The 19042-nt window shown below is 37.0% G+C and overlaps 1 protein-coding gene across 40 annotated transcripts in view; it reads left to right on the forward strand.

Moving 5' to 3' along the window:
* RIMS2 (regulating synaptic membrane exocytosis 2) overlaps positions 1–19042 on the forward strand; it is a 471979-nt gene that overhangs the window by 189944 nt on the left and 262993 nt on the right. For all 40 annotated transcript variants that reach the window (XM_074145864.1, XM_074145875.1, XM_074145871.1 and 37 more), the window contains one exon: positions 8176–9101. In XM_074145864.1, coding sequence (XP_074001965.1) covers positions 8176–9101 — 926 coding nt within the window. The remainder of the gene's footprint in view (positions 1–8175; positions 9102–19042) is intronic.

The following is a 19042-nucleotide window of genomic DNA, read 5'->3' on the forward strand; positions in this document are numbered from 1 at the left end:
GCCTAACGGTTGAAAATTATGTCGAAATTTGACTTGTTACAAACTAAAAATAATAGATATTACATAATTTCATTTGAGACTTAGAACACAAAGAAGATGCTGGACCTAGTAACATGAAACATGAAATACTGGTCCTGCAGAATTTTAAAAATAGTTTAAATTAAATGCCTTGACCAGCATGTACATTTGTAGGCAATAGTTCTGTAGCAAGGCACTAATCAGCTAAGTACCATAATCCTCCTTATAGGGTAAATTCTTACTTGACCTCCAGCTATATACAGCACATGGTAACAGCATTAAACTATAACACTCCTCTCATGCTCTCAATAGCTTCCCATTGGGTCAGCTCTTTGACTTGAATTACTGTTGTTTCATACACTAGACTTTTTTTTTTTTCCCTAGATGCCATATATTTTGTAATTGCATTTTGGGGGAAGGGAAAGGATTGTAAAATATATCTAAAAAATTGTATCTCAAAATTAAGAGAGTGTTCATATGATTTCACTGAACACAGAGGATTAAATGAAAGACCTAGCCAGAACAGAAATTGATGTATTCTCATGAACCTGAGGCTTCCAACTTCCCAGATGTGCAGTGGCTGATCAAAAGGTAAAGCAGGGAAGAAAGATGCTGAATACGTTGTGTAAAAACAATGTGTAATGCTCAGCATTTTTTGTTCTTTTTGGGGATGATTAGGAAGATATTTTTTTACTTTTAGCAAAAAAAGATCAATGGAAGTATTGAAAACCTTTTTATTGTGCTTCAGATATAGGAGAATAGTATCTTTAACAAAGTTTTGTACTTTTATTTAAATTAGAATTGTTAATTGTACTATATTTTCTGTGACAAAAATATTATTGGAAAGTTGGATTTCATTTCGTAAAAATAGTATATGCAGAATGTTGGAATTTTCTTGTATTTTATATTATTATTTGAAGTCCTTTTTAGTAATAGTTCAGTATTGCACTAACTCATGTTTTAATGGTTGTGACCTAGTATTCGTTTAACACCCTGGGTTTTACACTTATTTGAGTCCTGTTGTATGGCAGCTGTTAATTGATTCCCACCTTCTGCAAATGATTTCTATGATGTCTGTACTAGATAACTAGAATGCATATTCTGACCAATTATTCTTGAAAGCAATTTAATTCATTTAGCATTGTTTTTATGATTAGCTTTTTTAACAAGAGATTTTACTAAAAAAGTAGGTGAGATATTTCTTGTTTATATATTAAGTGGAAATAATTAGCAAAATACTCTGAAAATATTCAAAAGTAGAAATAAAGAAAACTCTCAAGATGTTTAACCTATTTGTGAAAGGTAAGCATTCATCAATGTAGCTGAATAAACAGTACAGTTATAATATAGTTATTTTATTTCTCTCTTTGCAGTTCTCTAAAATAAAATTATATGATAAAAGGCTACTGAAAACTCAGTCAAAATAAAGGAGGGCAAAGCTTTTACTTACAATCACTAGTTTTGTCCAGTAGTTGCTCGTTTTCCCATGTTACAACCTTTTTCCCCACTCAAATTGAAATTAGCCCTTGAAAGCTGCAATGCTGAATTTTTGCTGAATTGCTTGTATAGAAAATGTGTGATTCTGAAGTAACTGTATTGCTTTATATGTCTGTGCAATCATGTCAAGTTCAAAGCAAAGTTGTTATCAGTGGTGAATTTAATTATGTTAATGTTTTGTTACTACAGATTTCCTTTCATTCCGTTGGTACCAGCGTGCAGTCAGTGAATTTATATTTTCAGATAAAATCTAATAGAGATCAACATCTGTAGTATCAATCTCATGCTTCAGTAAATTTTATAATCATAATTGTAAACTTAATTCATTATTGTTTGGAGATATTTAGTTGGAAGGTATTTTAATGGTTCAAAACGGTTGCTATAAAATAAAATTTGTAAGGCATGGCTGAAATGAAAGGATGTCTCAGATGAACTTTATTTAGAGAATTGCTTAGATATCTGAGTATTAACTGTACTTCGGGGAACCCTGTTTATATTGTTCAAGAATTATGATAAATACCTGTTATTTTTATCAGAGTAGGCTGTTTAAATGAATTAGTTTGCAAATCGTGCATTGATTGCTCATGTTCTTTCTTTCTGGCGGGGGGGGTGTAAGAAACCGAGGAGAGGGGAACAGACAGATCAGTAGATTAATCTAGTATAAAACTAGACAGCACAGAAGAACTGCAAAAAGAGATCTTGGTAGAAACTGTAACTGCTTAGAAGTCAGAAAAAGCTATTTTTTCAGTAAGCTGGAGCCACAGCTGCTTTGGAGAGTGTGCAAAATGATTTCTCATGCACAATGTGACTCAGCAAAAGCAAACGTTATACGCAGAGAATGAGAAAAGGAGTTAAATCAATACCAGCCAGTCTCTTAAAAATACTGCCAAAAATAGGTAAAAATTTTGCAGATTCTTCAGTATAGCAAAGGAAGTGTGTGGAAATGCTTTCCAAAGAGCACTTAGCAGTGAGAGAGCAGGATCCTCTCTGAGAAAGGCAGCCAGGTCCTAATATTGCACAGAAAGTTTTCTGGGTTAATTGCACTCACGGGAGTCGGTTGCAGTGTGTTCAGCTCACCTTCTTGTAACCTTTTGCAGGGTGTTATGATCGTGTTTTATCTGTTCCCTGTCACTGTTGTTTTAAAACAAGTGCCTGACTATCTGTTGAATACAGCACATAGAAGTATAAAAGTTTAGAATAAGAGAATATTCTTAAGTGATCACTCAGGAATCAACAAATGCTGTTTTCCTGACAGGAACCATATAGTAAAGGATACACAAAGCTGCACAGTGTATTTGACGAGGTCTCTGACAAGAAGCCCTCTCTCCTGCATGGCTTTCATGACAGAATTCTAGTGGGAAATGTGCATTTTTACCTACTCTGAATTAATCTTTCATGTACTGAAAGGATCACATTCTGAAAACAGTTAAGCAAAATTACAATATGTGCAGGAGAAATATTTTTATTTTTAATTTCCCAGTCAATTTTATTCCTTGCTAACTTTTATGAAATGGAGGACAATATATTAAAGGATTGTCTACCAAATTATAATTAGGTATTAAAAGTAGCTGATGATGACTCAGGCCCACTGAGCCCTCACTATTTCTTAATTGACCCAAAACTTATTTATAAAAATTTCCAAGTAAATGTAGATGAGTTCAGGTATCCATATGTTTGAACATATCTTTGGAATGATATTTTCTTGAAGGTTTCCTCCAGTTCACATGTGTCTTCTATTGGTCTGAGAACAAGATCTAGTTTTGACTGTGATATAAACACTTTACGTATTACAGTGGTTTTGAATATCAGTGGCTTCTGAAATGTGATGGAAACTTACCTTTTAAAATTTCCTTTTCCTCAGTGCGCTTGGATTAATTTTTTAAAAATCTAAATTAAAGCAGAAGAGTGTTTTCTCTTTAAGGAAGAATATAAATGAATGTTAAAGACTTTCAAGCTATTTAGTTCCGCTTCTGAAATCAGAGCTGTCACAGCAGAATAGCTTATATTCTTCTATGCCATATTTTAAGTACTTAATTCTGACTGTAGTGTGGGGGAGTTAAATTATTCAACTTTATGAGCAGGAGGTCAGGTTACAGTCCAGCTATTTGCTTTTTCATAGCACTAGTGATACTTGTAGTGCACTGCAGATAAGGTTCCCATCAGTGTAAGGTTCAGACACGTGTGTTACAAGAACAAATGTCATGTATTGATAAATGACAATAAAAAAAGATAATTAGTGATAATTGGTAGAAAATAAGTTTCAGTTTCTCTATCTGAAAAAAATAATATTTATAGAATGTATTTGATGAAGAGATTTGTGCAGGTTCTAGAGTTTTCTAACCATAGTAGAGATTTTATTTTATTATTGTTTCAAAGAAGCAGTAATCATAATGGCCTGGAGCATTTTTCAGTGGTGTGGTAACCTTTTCAGAGGTGGTGGTAATCCTTCTGACAAGAGATATATAGTGCTTAGTTGAGCTGGCAGCTGGGGGTGCATATCACAGCTGTTGACACACATTTAAAGTTCTCCTAACTTTTAATGTTCCAGGAAAGTCCTGGAAAGGCAGGAGTAATCGTTTTTCCATGGTGTATCTAGCTGGAGGTAGAGGAGGAAAGGCTTTTATTAAGGTATCTTTAAGGTAGTTAATGGCGAGAAATAGATTAGACAAAGGCTCATGAAGGTGAGTGAGAATTAGCTTCTGATCTAAAAATAACAGCAGATTTTTAATAGTCATGACTGGTGGTAAGTTTTCATGACTACTATTCCTCCTACCATGATTTAATAACACTGGTTTAAAATGTATAGCACACATTGCCCAACTGTGTTTGTAGCAGGTATTTTTAAAATGAAAAAAAAAAAAAGTGACTTCGGTAAAGGGGGGGTAATTGTTTAGTGACGACCAGTAAAGAGAGTGCCAGGCTTGAGTGCTAAGTGGTGTGGTGATTGCTGGGCAGGATGAGACCTCTCCTGCCAGCAGTTTCTGGCTGATCAGGTGTACAGGTACAGTTAATTTATTTCTGATGGATAGGATTACAACTTCTGGCATTTGATCCTGATAGTGAAGTTAGATCCCTTCAGCAGGGATGAAATTAATTAGAAAGGGAGTTTGATAGTGCCAATCAACATAGACCAGGAATTATATTAGTTACTTTTATCTATTGGGCTGCTTTCTCTGAAGAAAAAGGTTGCATTTCAGGAAGGTCCTTATTCTTGCATGGCCTAGAACTTGCCACATGCAGGACACCTGTGTAAAGCTATTGCCTTCATGAAAGCTTCAAATAGATTGAGGGCCCATCTGATCTTTACATTACTGTCAGCCATAGATGGTGTTCTTATATTCATGTATTAGCAACCAAATGGAGGAAAGGCAATGACTGCTTGTGGTAAATGTAACAGACAAGGTTAGAAATGTTTGTGTAAGAGGTATAAAAATATAATGCTAAATTGGTACATCCTCCTCTCATTAACACAGTTCATGCTAGAAAAAAGGGTGGATTTTTTAGTAGATCTTGTGCCAGTTCCTCAGATGATGTGTTTTCCTGATAGAAGTATATTTGCCTTAGCAAAAAGTCTACAATAAGTGTTTTTACTCATGTAGAAACTCCATCTTTTTTATCTCCTCAGTCTCTCTCCCCATGACTTTGTAGCAGTAATGTTTCCAGAATATGTTTGTCCACTATTCTTTGCATCCAAATGAGGACACTGTGACATGGAGTCATAGATATATATATATATACACACACACGTGTATTTGTGTGTGTATATATATAACATCTTCTATATGTAGCTAAAACAATTCTCAGTGTTCTGGTTATATTACTATAGATACATGTATGCAGATGTTTAATCGTGAAGAATGTGTACACTCTGCTCCAAGCCACGTGGGAAATTTATCAAACTAGATTCCGTATGGCTTCGTGTGTTACACAGTTTGTGGAGTTGATCCTATATACCATACACACTAGAGTGTTTTGATGTATTGCAGGATCAAATCTATTCGAAATCCTGTGGCTGTGAATACAACTTGACCCATATGTAATATAGAATCATAGATTCATATAATCACAGAATGGTTTGGATCGGAAGGGACCTTTAAACATCATCTAGCCCAACCTCCTCTGCAATGAGCAGGGACATCTTCCACTAGATCAGGTTGCTCAGAGCCCCGTCCAACCTGACCTTGAATGTTTTCAGGGATGGGGCATCTACCACCTCTCTGGGTGACCTGTTCCAGTGTTTCACCACCCTCATTGTAAAGAAATTCTTCCTTATATCTATCCTAAACCTACCCCTTTTTAGTTTAAAACCACTACCCCTTGTCCTTGCAATGAAGATCCCCATGGATGAATGACATATCTGTTGAGTGCCATTTATTCCAATTGGGTTGGCATAGGGAGAAGATATTTTGCCTATATTGGTGAAATTGGGCATGGTTTTATTGTAGGCATGGCAGAAATTTTCAGCGATGTAGCTAATTTGCTACTGGAACAACTTATTTTTGGATGTGGCATATTTTTCATCAGCTGAAGTATTTAAATGAAAAATAATTATCTTGTCTTAATGAAAACTCATGTGTCTTTGCAAACTGTCTGGGTTCTGGTAGTTTTGTTGTCCTAGTTGTCTGTTCCCATTGGCCATTCTGGTTTTAGACTTACGAAACTCTGTTCATGTCATATTAAGAGTGATTCAACTTGAGTCCCCAGAAGCAGAATCCATAGAGTTTTTGTTAAACTTACAGAGGTTATGATTTGTGCTGGTACTAACATGACACTTTAGTGAGACAGGACATCTTAGCTTCACCATAAGCAAATAGGCATCCAAGTGATGCTTATATTACTTGTCATGCTTCACAGGAAGAGTTGATTTTCGCAAGATTGAATTAGTTACTTCATTCGCAGATGCCATTGTAAGGCTAAAGTACTTTAATATTTACAAGGCAAGACTGGGTCCAAATCTTTCAAGCACAGTTTAATGACCCTGTATGGTACCTAAGGCAGGATGCCAGTTTGCTAGTCACCCCTCTGCCCACAGTCTGCTCAGGCAGTTGTGGTTTCCCCATGCTGAGAAGAGACCACATTTCCTTTCTGGCTGTGAGAAGAGCATTTTCTTTCCTACTAGCTAGGCAGAGCCCTTTCTGCTTTCCTGGGAACCAATGAGAACCTTTTCCCCTTCATTAAGTTGAAGCCTTTCCTTCCCTTATACCTTCTAGGACAACTGTGGCAACAACAGGGCTGAGTCTTTGCTCTCCTTTTCCCTGTCTTTCCTTACACTAGGCAGGATCTCGTGGTTGCTGCCTGCAAGGCTGCCCTTCAGGATCAGTGACCATTTATAAGGGTAGAAAACATTTTCAAAAGGATCTTAATTATAAAGATTGAACTAAATATAAAAGGAAGGGGCTGATAACACAAAAATACGTTCACATACATATTTTCATTACTTAAATCTTGAGCTGATCTCTCTTACCCCAGAGAAGGCCCACCTCTCAGTCTCTTTTAACCACATCTGGGATCTTTGCTCCAATTTCCTGCAGGTAACTCCTTCAGATCCATCTGGGGTGAAAAACTAAGTACAAATCTGGACGTGTCTGGAAGTAGCATTTTAAATGCTTGTTAGCCTGTTAGGATTGATAAAGGCAGGATCTGAAGCTCCAGCTTGGTTTTTCTCTATGAATCACTACTCCCTATTTAATTGATCCCTTCTAATCAAGTAGCAAATAATGTTGTATCAAATAAACAGAACATATAACATTCATAATATATTCCAGACACATCCTCTATTAAAACATTGCATATAATAAAATCACATGCTTCAGTGAATCATGTGTCAGGAAGGAATATCTGTTGATAATTTTTTTTCCACCTTCCTCTGAAGCCTCAGAAGTTGTCTATGGCTAGATGTAGTCTATGACAAACAGTCAGTGCTTAGTGTGGTACAGGAACTCCATTCTGTACCTGGCTGGTGTGTCTTGCTCAAATGCTTGGACTAATACTATTGCCATCCCTATAAGGATGGGAAAGATTTTTTTTTTCAAGGCAGACAGACAGGACTTTGAAGCTCTTTCCGTTCTTATGCAACACAAAAAAATGTTTTGTTTTCTGAGTTCACGTCTTCTGAGTTCATCTGATTTAGACAACTGCTGCCATTGGATCTTTGTCCTGTTTTCTGCCCTTGGCTCACACTATAGTTTTGTGGGAATTGAAATGTATGGTTTTTAAGCAATAAAGTCTGCTAAAAGATCAAACTAACTGAATGATTCATCTAGCTTTAATTTCTATGGTAATTATAAACCCCTATGAAATAGAAGTATATGGTCAAATTATATTGCTGTAAAATGATTACAAAGTATTATAAACTTTTGGTACTTATAGTTATGACTACAAAGTAGCGTAAGTATTTGTATTCTATATTTTATAATGTTGTATTAGCATTTTTCCTTTAAAGCTGTTTTTGATTTAAACTGCACCATAGGTAGATTTGTAGCACAACATTCTTTAATTTAGTACAGAAAATGTGCAAGCACATTTACAAAGAGATGCAATGAACAGATTTTTTTTTTCATCAGCTGATTATTCTATCATTTAATTACTGTTAACTGTGTATTTGTGCTACAAGAAATATTTACAGAATTCTCGGTCTTCTTTCTTGTCGTGATTATTTAGGAAAAGAAGCCCATCAATATCAAGAGAACAGAACAGAAGATACGACCAAAGGGACGAGAGAGACGAATATTCACAGTATGCTACATCAGACAGTGCGATGCCCAGGTCACCATCAGATTATTCAGATAGGCGGTCGCAGCGTGGGCCTCAGTTATATGAAGAGCCTGAACTGGGTGATTATAGAGATTCCAACAGAAGGAGTCGCAGGCGTTCCAAGGAGTATCCGGTAGAAGAGGAAGATGCACAGAACAGGGAAGAATATGAAAGACAGCGGAGGGAAGAGGAATACCAGGCACGATACCGAAGTGATCCTAATTTGGCTCGTTATCCAGTCAAGCCACAACCGTATGAGGAACAAATGCGTATCCATGCTGAAGTGTCCCGGGCACGTCATGAACGGAGACATAGTGATGTCTCCTTGGCAAATACTGAGTTGGAAGATTCTCGGATGTCTATGCTGAGGATGGAACGACCGTCAAGGCAAAGATCAGTGTCTGAGCGTAGGGCTGCCATGGAAAATCAGCGTTCATACTCTATGGAAAGAACTCGAGAGGCTCAGGGACCAAGTCCCAATCGCCAGAGGACCACAAATCATAGCCCTCCTACACCTAGGAGGAGTCCAATTCCTCTGGAAAGACCAGACATGAGGCGCTCTGATTCATTAAGGAAACAACACCATTTGGATCCCAATTCTGCCGTACGGAAAACAAAACGTGAAAAGATGGAGACCATGTTACGGAATGATTCGCTCAGTTCAGACCAGTCTGAATCTGTCAGACCTCCACCACCAAAGCCCCATAAAACAAAAAAGGGAGGTAAAATGCGCCAGGTTTCATTAAGTAGTTCAGAAGAAGAATTGGCGTCCACTCCAGAGTATACGAGTTGTGATGATGTAGAGATTGAAAGTGAAAGTGTTAGTGAAAAAGGTAAGATTTCTAATTTTTTTACTGTTTCAATATGTAGATGTGATTTAGTTTCCCTTCCAGTGTATGTTTATTTTACCTATTAAATTGATTGTAACAACATATTTATAGCCCTTCACAGGTGACTCAAGTTTGTTGTGATGGGAATTCTTTTTTTCTGATTTTGTGTTTCATTTACTTAAATGTAAATTTGATGATTTAAAATGGAAAACAACTTCGCAGCTACTTGAAGTATTTGGACATGTTAAAGGAAAAAATATGCCTATTGAAAAACCTGTTAATTAAATCTGCAAAGTACCTGAAGCTGGGCTGTCATATCAGGCCCTGGCTTCATGTCCATTAATATCAGATTCATGTACTCCTGGATCATGAGTACATCTTTGATCTGGATCAAGTGTGGGCGCGTGACCGCATTTCTGTTGAATTAACTTGAGCACATGATACAGAGCTTATCCCAGTTTCATGCTGGCTGCTGCAGGTTAAAGAGCATCTGATCTGTGAAAAAAGTTGTGCATATAAAGTTAATCCATTCAAGTTTTAAAAAAAAGTTTTTAAAACAAATTTTAAATGATTGATGTGGTTTATACCAATGGAGGTTTCTTTTTGCTGTGGGGCTGTGGTAGTTTTTGGTTTTAGTGCTTTTTAGGATTCATGATGTTGGAGATACTCCATTGTCAGAAAGAAAAGCTAAGATTAATTGAAATGATTCCCAACCTATCCCAAAGGTAACCTATGACTTAAATATGAAAGCACTGGGGACCATCAGTTTAAACTGAATCAAATTAATAATATTAGTTTGCTTACTTACATGTATGTTGTTGGTCTAAAGTACAATAGTTACAACTTTTCCCAGTTATTGTTCTTATGCTAGTGCACCTTTACTAATTTTCATGATGGTCGTCTGCTGTTGTGGATTGGGAAAATTTGCTACTATTTGTTATTAATATTGCTATCAAATTGGTTCTGAAGCAAGTAATGAATTAGAGTTAGTGAAATAACTGAGTTTTCATATGTCAATAGCAGCAACCATGATCTAATAAAGAAGGAGCCAAGATAGTGTAGAATGGAAGGAAATTTCACCCAGGTCAAACAGACATGCCCTTAGAGGAAACAACTGTGATGAAACCTTAACCCCTTAGTCTTCCTGATGAGTAGAAAAACTTCAGGGTGTTCATGGTTTTGTTCTTAGGAGCACCCTCGAGGAAAGTAGACTCAATCAATATATGGGAAGTGGCAACACAGTGTTTATTTAATGAAATTCAGCATAGGAAAGATGGTATACAGAATAATATGCAAACAATGTATTTTATTTACACATAACATACAAAACATTTAAATCATACTATACAAACAATAATAGATTCTCTGTCATAATAATCTGACAAATTATAGCTTTCACTTAAATAATTTTGTTTTTTAACTGTCAAAATATTATTACTGATAACAATATTTAATAATAATGATAATTTCATGTCTGTGCTGATTTCTGAGGTAGTGAATGAAGCTAAATCGAGCATGTATTTCCTAAATGAATGAAAAAACTTGCTAAATTTTGCAGGAAAAAAATGCTGGTTTATACTTTGTTAAACGTGACTGAATTACTGTAAGCAGGTTTCGTGACATAGAGTGTAGCTGTGTCAGCGTGGCCTGTGGCTGGAACCAGTGTAGAGAACAGCCTTAGTTTTTCACAGAGGAAGAGAGCAAAAGCTTGAACTTGGGAAGAGGTCTGACTGCTGCTGAGTGTGCCTGCTTCCAGCCTGAGCTGGAAGGTCCTGTTTCTGCCCATGCAGATGGGCTGGGAGGCAGTGACCGTGCATGGAACAGGCAGCCATCCCAGCAGTAACGCATGGACCCAGAGCCAGCTGGTGCCAGCCTCAGCAACCCTGATCACATTATTGAATGATATCCTCAGCTCCTTTCACACTTCTCCCCCACTCTTTAACCCCTGGAGCAGAAGCTCCAGAAAAGTATTTGAGTGGATTTGGGAATATTTGGCTTCTGCTACGCATTGGGGAGGAGAGAAGAGATCTGCTAGGATGAAGAGGGAGAGGGGGTCTCACTGCCTGGATCAAGCCTTCAAAGCTGCTGTAGGTAGATCCACAAATTCTTTTTATTTTCATTGATTTCTCTTAGCGTGTAAACCAGCCTGCACTCAGAGTCTCTATAACCAAGGGATTTCTTCACGAATACCACCAAAAGGAATCCAGCACATAAATCCCCATCAATCTTCCTTGTATTGCAATACATTATTTCCTTAATTCACAGAATCATAGTATGATTAGAATTGGAAGGGACCAGCTAGTTCCAACCCCCCCTGTCATGGGTAGGGACACCTTGAACTAGATTGATTAATTGATAAAATGCATTTGTCAATACAATAATTGATAAAATACAATTAATTACTTTAAACACCTCCTACAAAAATTAGTTTCTTCTTCCCTCAAATTACTCACTTTCTACCTTTCAGAAACTTCCCAGACCTGATGATTTTTCAGCTGTCCTTTTAAGCCACATACAAAGTCCGTTTGTCCAAAGATACAATGCTAAATATAAAACATTTGGCCTTGGAGGGATGAAGGGTGAAAATATTAGAGTGAGAATTTGGATGCAGTAATAATGAGTTCTCCAAAAGAGGAGAATAATTTGTTCTCCATTTCTTTCTCTATGGAGTACCCGTATCTTTTCACAGATTCTGCAAATAAATATTAACAACTGCTCAGCTGTGAGGAGCAGCCTGGGCCTGAGCTGCAGGAGCAGCTGTTCGCTGAATTACATTTGAGACTTTACAAGCCGCTGACATTGGTTTTAAGAAACTAGTCTGAAAATTGTGAATTATCTGAAAATGTAGGAAAAACTATAGTCCTATGCTCTTAAGAGGGCCAAAAGTTTGCCTTTTTAAGCTTATCTCCCTCCAAAATGAAAAGGATTGATACGTATATATGGTTGGAACATATAGATGCATACAAAATGAAGAGAACCATTTCATTTTACAATTCCAACAGACACGTGGACCAGCTGCTGGATTAAGAGCTCTGGGAAGAGTATCCATTATTACTGAATGCCTGTGACTTAAAGTATTTGGGTCTGATCTTATTTAGTCTGCTTTAAGGTATTTTTTCCTTGATTTTTAAAAATGTAATCTGATTGTTTTCAGGGAGGGAACAAGGCAAAATTATTTTTCTGCATGTTTCTGGTAATGGCCAGAGAAACCACTGCCTTGAAATGCTCGTACCTCCTCTCTATGGAGGACAAGGGATACTGTGAGCAGAGAAAGCTGATGAACACCCAGACAACACTCAGGCACCCAGTAGACACCCATGTGAAAGGCATAGTGAAGAAACATTGTAGATGGAGATTCAACTGCAGAAGAGAAGAGCTAGATTCTTAAGATACTGCATAGTTTTTGTAATGCAACTATATTTGGACCAGTAAATTTGGGTCATAAACTAGGCTGAGGACTGGCATACTGGATGGGAATCAGGAGGCTTCAGGAGGTTGAGCAGACAAAGGGAGGAGGTTTAGGAACTGCAAAATAAAATGTCATTGGGTGGCTGGAAACCAGTGGATTGAGGTGGAAAGTGAGGCTAAAGAAGAAGAGAGGAGAGCAAAGCTGGTAGATCACTACCTGTGACCTGTAGTTTGGGTACTAAAGTGAAGAAAACAATTCTGATATAGATAACTGGGAAGGTGAGAACTGGAGCTTCCTGAGTGGTAGGTTAGAGAATTCTGAGATTGGCTGAGAAGCTGAAGCAGCGGTTTGGGAAAGATGGTGAGTGTCTGGGAAAAGAGCGTTCAGAGAGAAGGACAGGAGGGCTGAGCTGGGCTTGGGAGCTTTGGCAAAGAGGGACCGGGACTCCCTGAGCAAGGAGCATGGGCCTGGCAGCACTGACTTGAAGTGCTGAGAGGGCGTTTGGCGAGGTGAGAAGTGCAGGACGATGGTGAGGAGCCAATGGTGTGATAGACCAGTTCATCCTTTAAAAGGTGAGGAAATAATGCAGGACAACTGTGTTAAATGGGCATAACTGAGATTATACACCTGTTTACTTGAAATCTGGGTTGTGCCAGAATTAGACATATTTTGCAGATTGAATTTTCTGCAGGTCTTCATATATGTTAAAACTGTCCTTAGTGACATAACTGAATACTCATTTACCAGATGGCCTCTGCCTTTTTCTGTGCATAGGATGAACAATTCCTGCTTACTGTGCTATCCAAAATTTTCTGAAGCTCCCAAGATTTTTCCCGAGTTATCTAAGAGACCTTTCTTTACTCTTGCTGTGAATACCACACTTCTGAAACTGCAAAGACAATGTCTCCTTTTGCAACATTTGTGCCAGTCCTGGAGATGAGGGTAGGGGCAGTCCAAGGCTGTATTTCCACAGCAGGATTTCCCCATCTGTGTTATGAAATACACTTTGCACAGGGAAAAAAAAGAAGTTGACCACATGTTTTGGACTAAAATATTAGGTATATTTCTATTTTCCCTAATACTGAAAGAACAAAATTGCTTAAAATGTTAGAGAAAACAATTCTTGAAATGCCAGTACTTTTATGAAATTTTAAGTTTTAAATGGCAGTAAAATGGATCCTCAATCAGTAAACATAAAGATCATAATGACTTATTTTTAAATGTTCTAGATTGTTCAGTTCACCAATTCTTTCTTAAAACCATCTTGGTTGGCTCAGTTTCAAGGCTCTGAGAAAAAGGGGTTATAAAGTAAACCTTTTGTGTGTTTACAAATTGTGGTGTTAATTGCAGTAAACATTGAACCATGTCACCTATAAAGCTCCAAGTGAAGATATGTTTTACCTGATGTACGAATTAGGCTAAGCTGTCGCTATTGCTAGTCCAGTTTAAGCATCTTCTATTGTGAGGGAATATTAAAGTATTTTTTATTTGCATTTTCAGTTAAATGTTTGTCTGTGCAATTGTAAGGAATAGGCCTTAGGGCAGGTTTGAAAGGGCCCTCATAATTTGTCAGCCCGCATGAAGCAGATGTGAAGTAGAGTGCTACAGGCTTGTTCTGTGTGTCTGCAGGCTTTCCAGGTACAGTTAGAAAAATCAAATGGTAGCACTGCCCATACGTTCCTTGTGGCAATACTGTCACACCTGCAGTCCACCAAAGTGCCGGTCTGAAGACACTTGCCACAGCCACGCTCAGGAAAGCCAGTGCTCCCTGGGGCTGTTGTACACCCACTCAGGACATAGGCAATGGAGAGGTGACTTGGGCTCAAGCAGGGATTCCTTCTGTTCCTGCCCCAAACATTTGGGTGTCCTGAATGTCTACAATTCTTTACAAATCTCTCAAACTCCATGGTTCCAGCAAGAAACAATCTCTACATGGAAAAGATAATTCATTCAAGGAAATCTAGGCATGTGATAGCTCTAAATACTCCTCTAATTTGCTCTAAATATAAAGTAGGACATAGTAGATTTTCCAATGGTGGTAAACAGTTCAGGCATACGCAGATACCAAGCACCCAGCCACCTTCCAGAGCAGCCTGCGAGAGAGATCTGCTTGCACAGACGGTGACTGACATCTGATGTGGGTGGAATCTGTGGTGAGAAAGGCAAATGTGTCTGTGCTTTGTCAGAGGTGCAGTTCTTAAGTTTAGTGTTTGCTTTTACTGTTCTTTTATTAAAACATGGTAGCTAGGCGGATGCCCATTTTTATTATCACAGAAACTTGTATGCATAACATGTGGATAGATAGGCCAGTGACCAAGCTGGATGGGGCTTTGAGCAACCTGCTCTAGTGGGAGGTGTCCCTGCCCATGGCAGGGGGATTGGAACTAGATGATCTTTAAGGTCCCTTCCAACCTGAACCATTCTATGATCTTGTATATTTGAATATCCCTGTGTTGATGATTGAAAGCTGCAGAGTCCAGGCTGAGTGAGCAGAAATGTGTGTATGCAGGACAAGGTGTTAATATACAGTTCTTTGTCACTAAGTACATTGAAAACATGGATATATAACCTTGCCTTGGCTATATTATGGTCATTTACAAACATATGAGTAACCCCATTTTTTCATTACAGGAGTTTATAAGGTCCTCAGGTCTGGAACACCTTGCAGGACCTACTTGCTTCCTGCACTATTGAAACCAATCTGGTAGAGAGACACTAGTTTTTGACAGAGAATGAAGTCTGTTTGGAAACAATACGCTCTTGTCATAAGTTAAAAATGTATGGTAGCTCATGGTGTGAGGAGCAGAAAGCACACTTTCTGAGTGCTACTGCAAGAACAGTGCATGTCTTTCGTGAGCAGAGATGCCAAGGAAGTGGGATACCGTCACAGTGCTATCACTTTTAAATTCTAAGAGATAAGGGACCTGATTTCAATCCTACTTGTGCCAGTTTCATACATCTTCCACAACTTTGGCTTCAAAGTTACACTGAGCTAAATTAGATCAGAATGAGGTCATTGTTCCTAAAATTTGCTTCATTCAGGTTAGCAAGTTCCTGAAAGTCTAACTTCACTGGAACAAATTATACTAGAAGGCAAAATTTCAGGACTGAGCTGCAGCACTTGTCTTGAAAAACAAAAGGCTTTGAAACTCCACACAGTTTCAGTATGGAGATGCCTTAGAATTCAAAGTAGGAAATTTTGAACAGTCATAAGGAGAATAATTGATTATTTAAAGCACTGAACTGTTTGACATGTTCTATTAAAAGCCAAATTTGAAGGAGTTACAAAATTTCTTCTTATTATTATTATTTCACTTAATATTTCATTGTAAGAGAATGTGTTTTGCATTTATAAAGAAATCTTCCTTTTCCATAAAGGAAAATCTTATGTAAAGAAAATGTGGCTTCAAAGTATAAAGAGTTTGACTGGAAATTCAGAATTCTTTTTTCTCTTTCTTTTCTTCAGCTTTCTCCTAGGAACTGCCTCTATTTTAAGTGCAAAGATAAGAAATATTAAGAGATAAGAAATATTGCACTTTTCACCTTACTTGTGTTTAAGCAATAAAAAAAAATTACTGCGTTTAAAGTACTTCTTACAACAGTGAATGAGAAGTGTCTTACTACTTTAAAATATTAGCATTGGCTGCGATAGAGTTTTCCTACAAAAATATTTTTCGTAGATACACAGATGATAACAGAACTAGAATTTTTAAAGTTGCAGAGATTTCTAATAGTAGATTCTAGTAGAATGCTTTTTTAAATTTTTTGCCAAACCTTCTCCTACCTAGACACTTGTATGTTACTTAGAAGATAAAGGGAAGGGATGCAATCTTCTGCAGCTTTTCAAAGAAGTCTACTGTATAATATTTTAAATTTGCAGTCACTTAAACCTAGCATAAGCCAATAATTTCCCTCACAGAAAGAACCCTGCCTTTTCCCAGTTCTTGGCTGCATATTCACATCCTTATAATGCTCCTTTCACTCTGCTGGCAGAAGCATTCAGGCAGGTTCACACTGCATCAAGACAGGAAACTTTTGTGGGGTAACACTAATTAGGCAAAAAGATGGTAAATATTAACATTCAAAGCTTCTTGATAAAATGATATTGAATGTCTTCTTAGATATTATAGTGCATGCTGAAAAGATAATGTGTAACTGATTATGCCTTATGAGAGTCTGAGGATAGAGAGGGATTTTCTGAAGTATGTAAGAAGAAATATTTTCATATAATAGAGAAGAAAGAGTATTTTCTCATAAGTGAATATGAATAATTTCATAGAGCTTCGATTCCAAAAAAAACCCTAATGCTCAATTTTTATTCATTAAAAACTTGACTAAATTACAGCCTGAATCTTCTATATGCAAATATACACAAACCATTAAGACTGCAGTTTTTTTGTTCATGTTTCCTTTTACTGTGGGACTTTGCTGGAATTACAGCTATACCAGAAGTGTTATGCAGGCACCAGGTTAATTCTCTCTGATAATACGTAATGGAAGAAGTATGAGCTATTATTAAAATATTTTAGTGCATTAGTTGTACTTATTTATGGTACTAGGTGAGATAAAGTTGGTTATTAATAGGAAAATATGATTTTTAATATTTTTAACTTAGGGGGAAAATTTTATAATTTAAATTTATCTTCAGTTTAATTTTATATTTTTAACATGAACTACAAGATGTATTTTGCCCTGGAAATTGTCAAAAATTTCTATTCTGAAGCTAAACATTTTATTTTTTTTTCTTTTTCAATTGAAGCTGTAAGCCATTGAATTATCTGGGTGATTATTATTAAAAGTATCATTAAAAAGCATTACAGCTTTCTCTGAGCACTTTTTTATCTTTTTCAGATTTAAATAGATAAAAAAAGACACTTGTGTTATAGTTTAAAAATAATTTCGTGTTATTCTTTCACATGTTTGCAGCTGGAATATTTGTGGAATAAATTCAGTGAACATTCATTGGCCTTTTACTATAAATAGCAATAAAAGAAATTAGTGTCCAAACATGACTGGAAAGGAATTGGTCATAAGAAATACAAGGCTTCCTATGGAGGTAGTTCTTGTCTTATCCAACCTGGTCCCCTTATTTCTAACTAAATAACTAAGTTAGAAACTTGGGACATGTTGTCCAAGTCTTGCATGAGAAATAAGTGCTATTAATTCTTAAAAGATTTGGCAAAGGTGATCCAAAATGAAGACCTGCTGGATTCTGTGGAAAGTGTTTCAGTTCTTTAGAATGCCATGGTAGAATAAAAAGCCATAATGGAATTTTTCTCTCAAGTTTTCAGGCTGTTTAGCTAAATTTTTGTAGTCTTTTCACAGAGAAATCCCAGCAAACAGAAATAATAACAGCATTAAAATGACATGCAAAGTCTCCAGAACATAGAGAACATGATTTTCTTTGTACTTTGATGAAATCATTTATAGTTCCAGTAAAACAGGTTTGAGTGTTTTATCTATCACATATCTAATGACTGGAGTAGGCTCAGTGTCATTTTAAATTTTGTTAGGGCTTTTCTATGACATATTTAAAGAGATTTTTCACATAATTTTCCTACTTCCCCAATTAACTATCAGAAACTAAAAGGGCCTTTGTCAAATAAATTTACAATTAATTAAAAAAAAATATTTACTTGAGAGTATCCTATCAATAATGTGGTATGTTTTTTTTATGTTTTCTTTAAAAATGTAAGCATATTTCTTGTTCTACTGTTACATTTATGTGCATTTCATTAAGAATATGATAATGAGAAGGGAAGAAGTAGAAAAACAGAAGTGGAGGGGGAATAAGCAGAATGGGCTGTATCTATGTCATTCACCTGAAAACTGGGCTCCCAGGATGCGCTGTCCTTTAGCCCTGTTGCCTGAAGCTTCCCCAAATGTGCCATCCAAGACATGGAGTTAGTCACAGAAGATGCTTGAGATTAAATTGAATATTGTTAAAGGCGAGAGCTGGAAGCAATATGCTTGCTAGAGGGAAGCGTATCCTTCCCATCTTTTCACAGTTCTCTCCCCATCCAAGCCTCAGCCACTGCAATTCACAATTTAGGCACCAGAAATATTTGGCACAAATAATCTAGGTAAAGTGGCACCAGTTTCTGTGTCCTTTAATGGGTCTGGCTGTAATTTCAACTACAGCTGTTCAGGGGCTGCATTAGGGCATTGGAGCTGGTCCTGTGATGAAGGCAATAGTGCAAGTGTGAGAGGTGAGCCGGGCAGCTCAGGGCAGGAACCGTCACTGCTACAGTCCTACAGAAATCTGTCCCCACTTCTCATTCAGAGCCCTGAGAGGGTGACCAAGTTTTTTCAAAAGGATGAAACACTGCATTTCCCCACTGCTCCAGTGAAAATCGACCTGCCCAATGATCAGTGCCTTTGAAAATCAGGAATTTGATTATTGATTTAGGAACCAAATTTTACCCTATTTGTGAAAATTCTAGCAAACTTTTTCCAACCATAATATTTTCTTGAAAATATATTTAAACCCCTATAAATGTGTTTTGAAGTTTTTGGTGTCTTTCATTAATTTCAA

This window comes from Numenius arquata, chromosome 3 (genome assembly GCF_964106895.1).
Source record: "Numenius arquata chromosome 3, bNumArq3.hap1.1, whole genome shotgun sequence".
Taxonomy (NCBI): Eukaryota; Metazoa; Chordata; class Aves; order Charadriiformes; family Scolopacidae; genus Numenius; species Numenius arquata.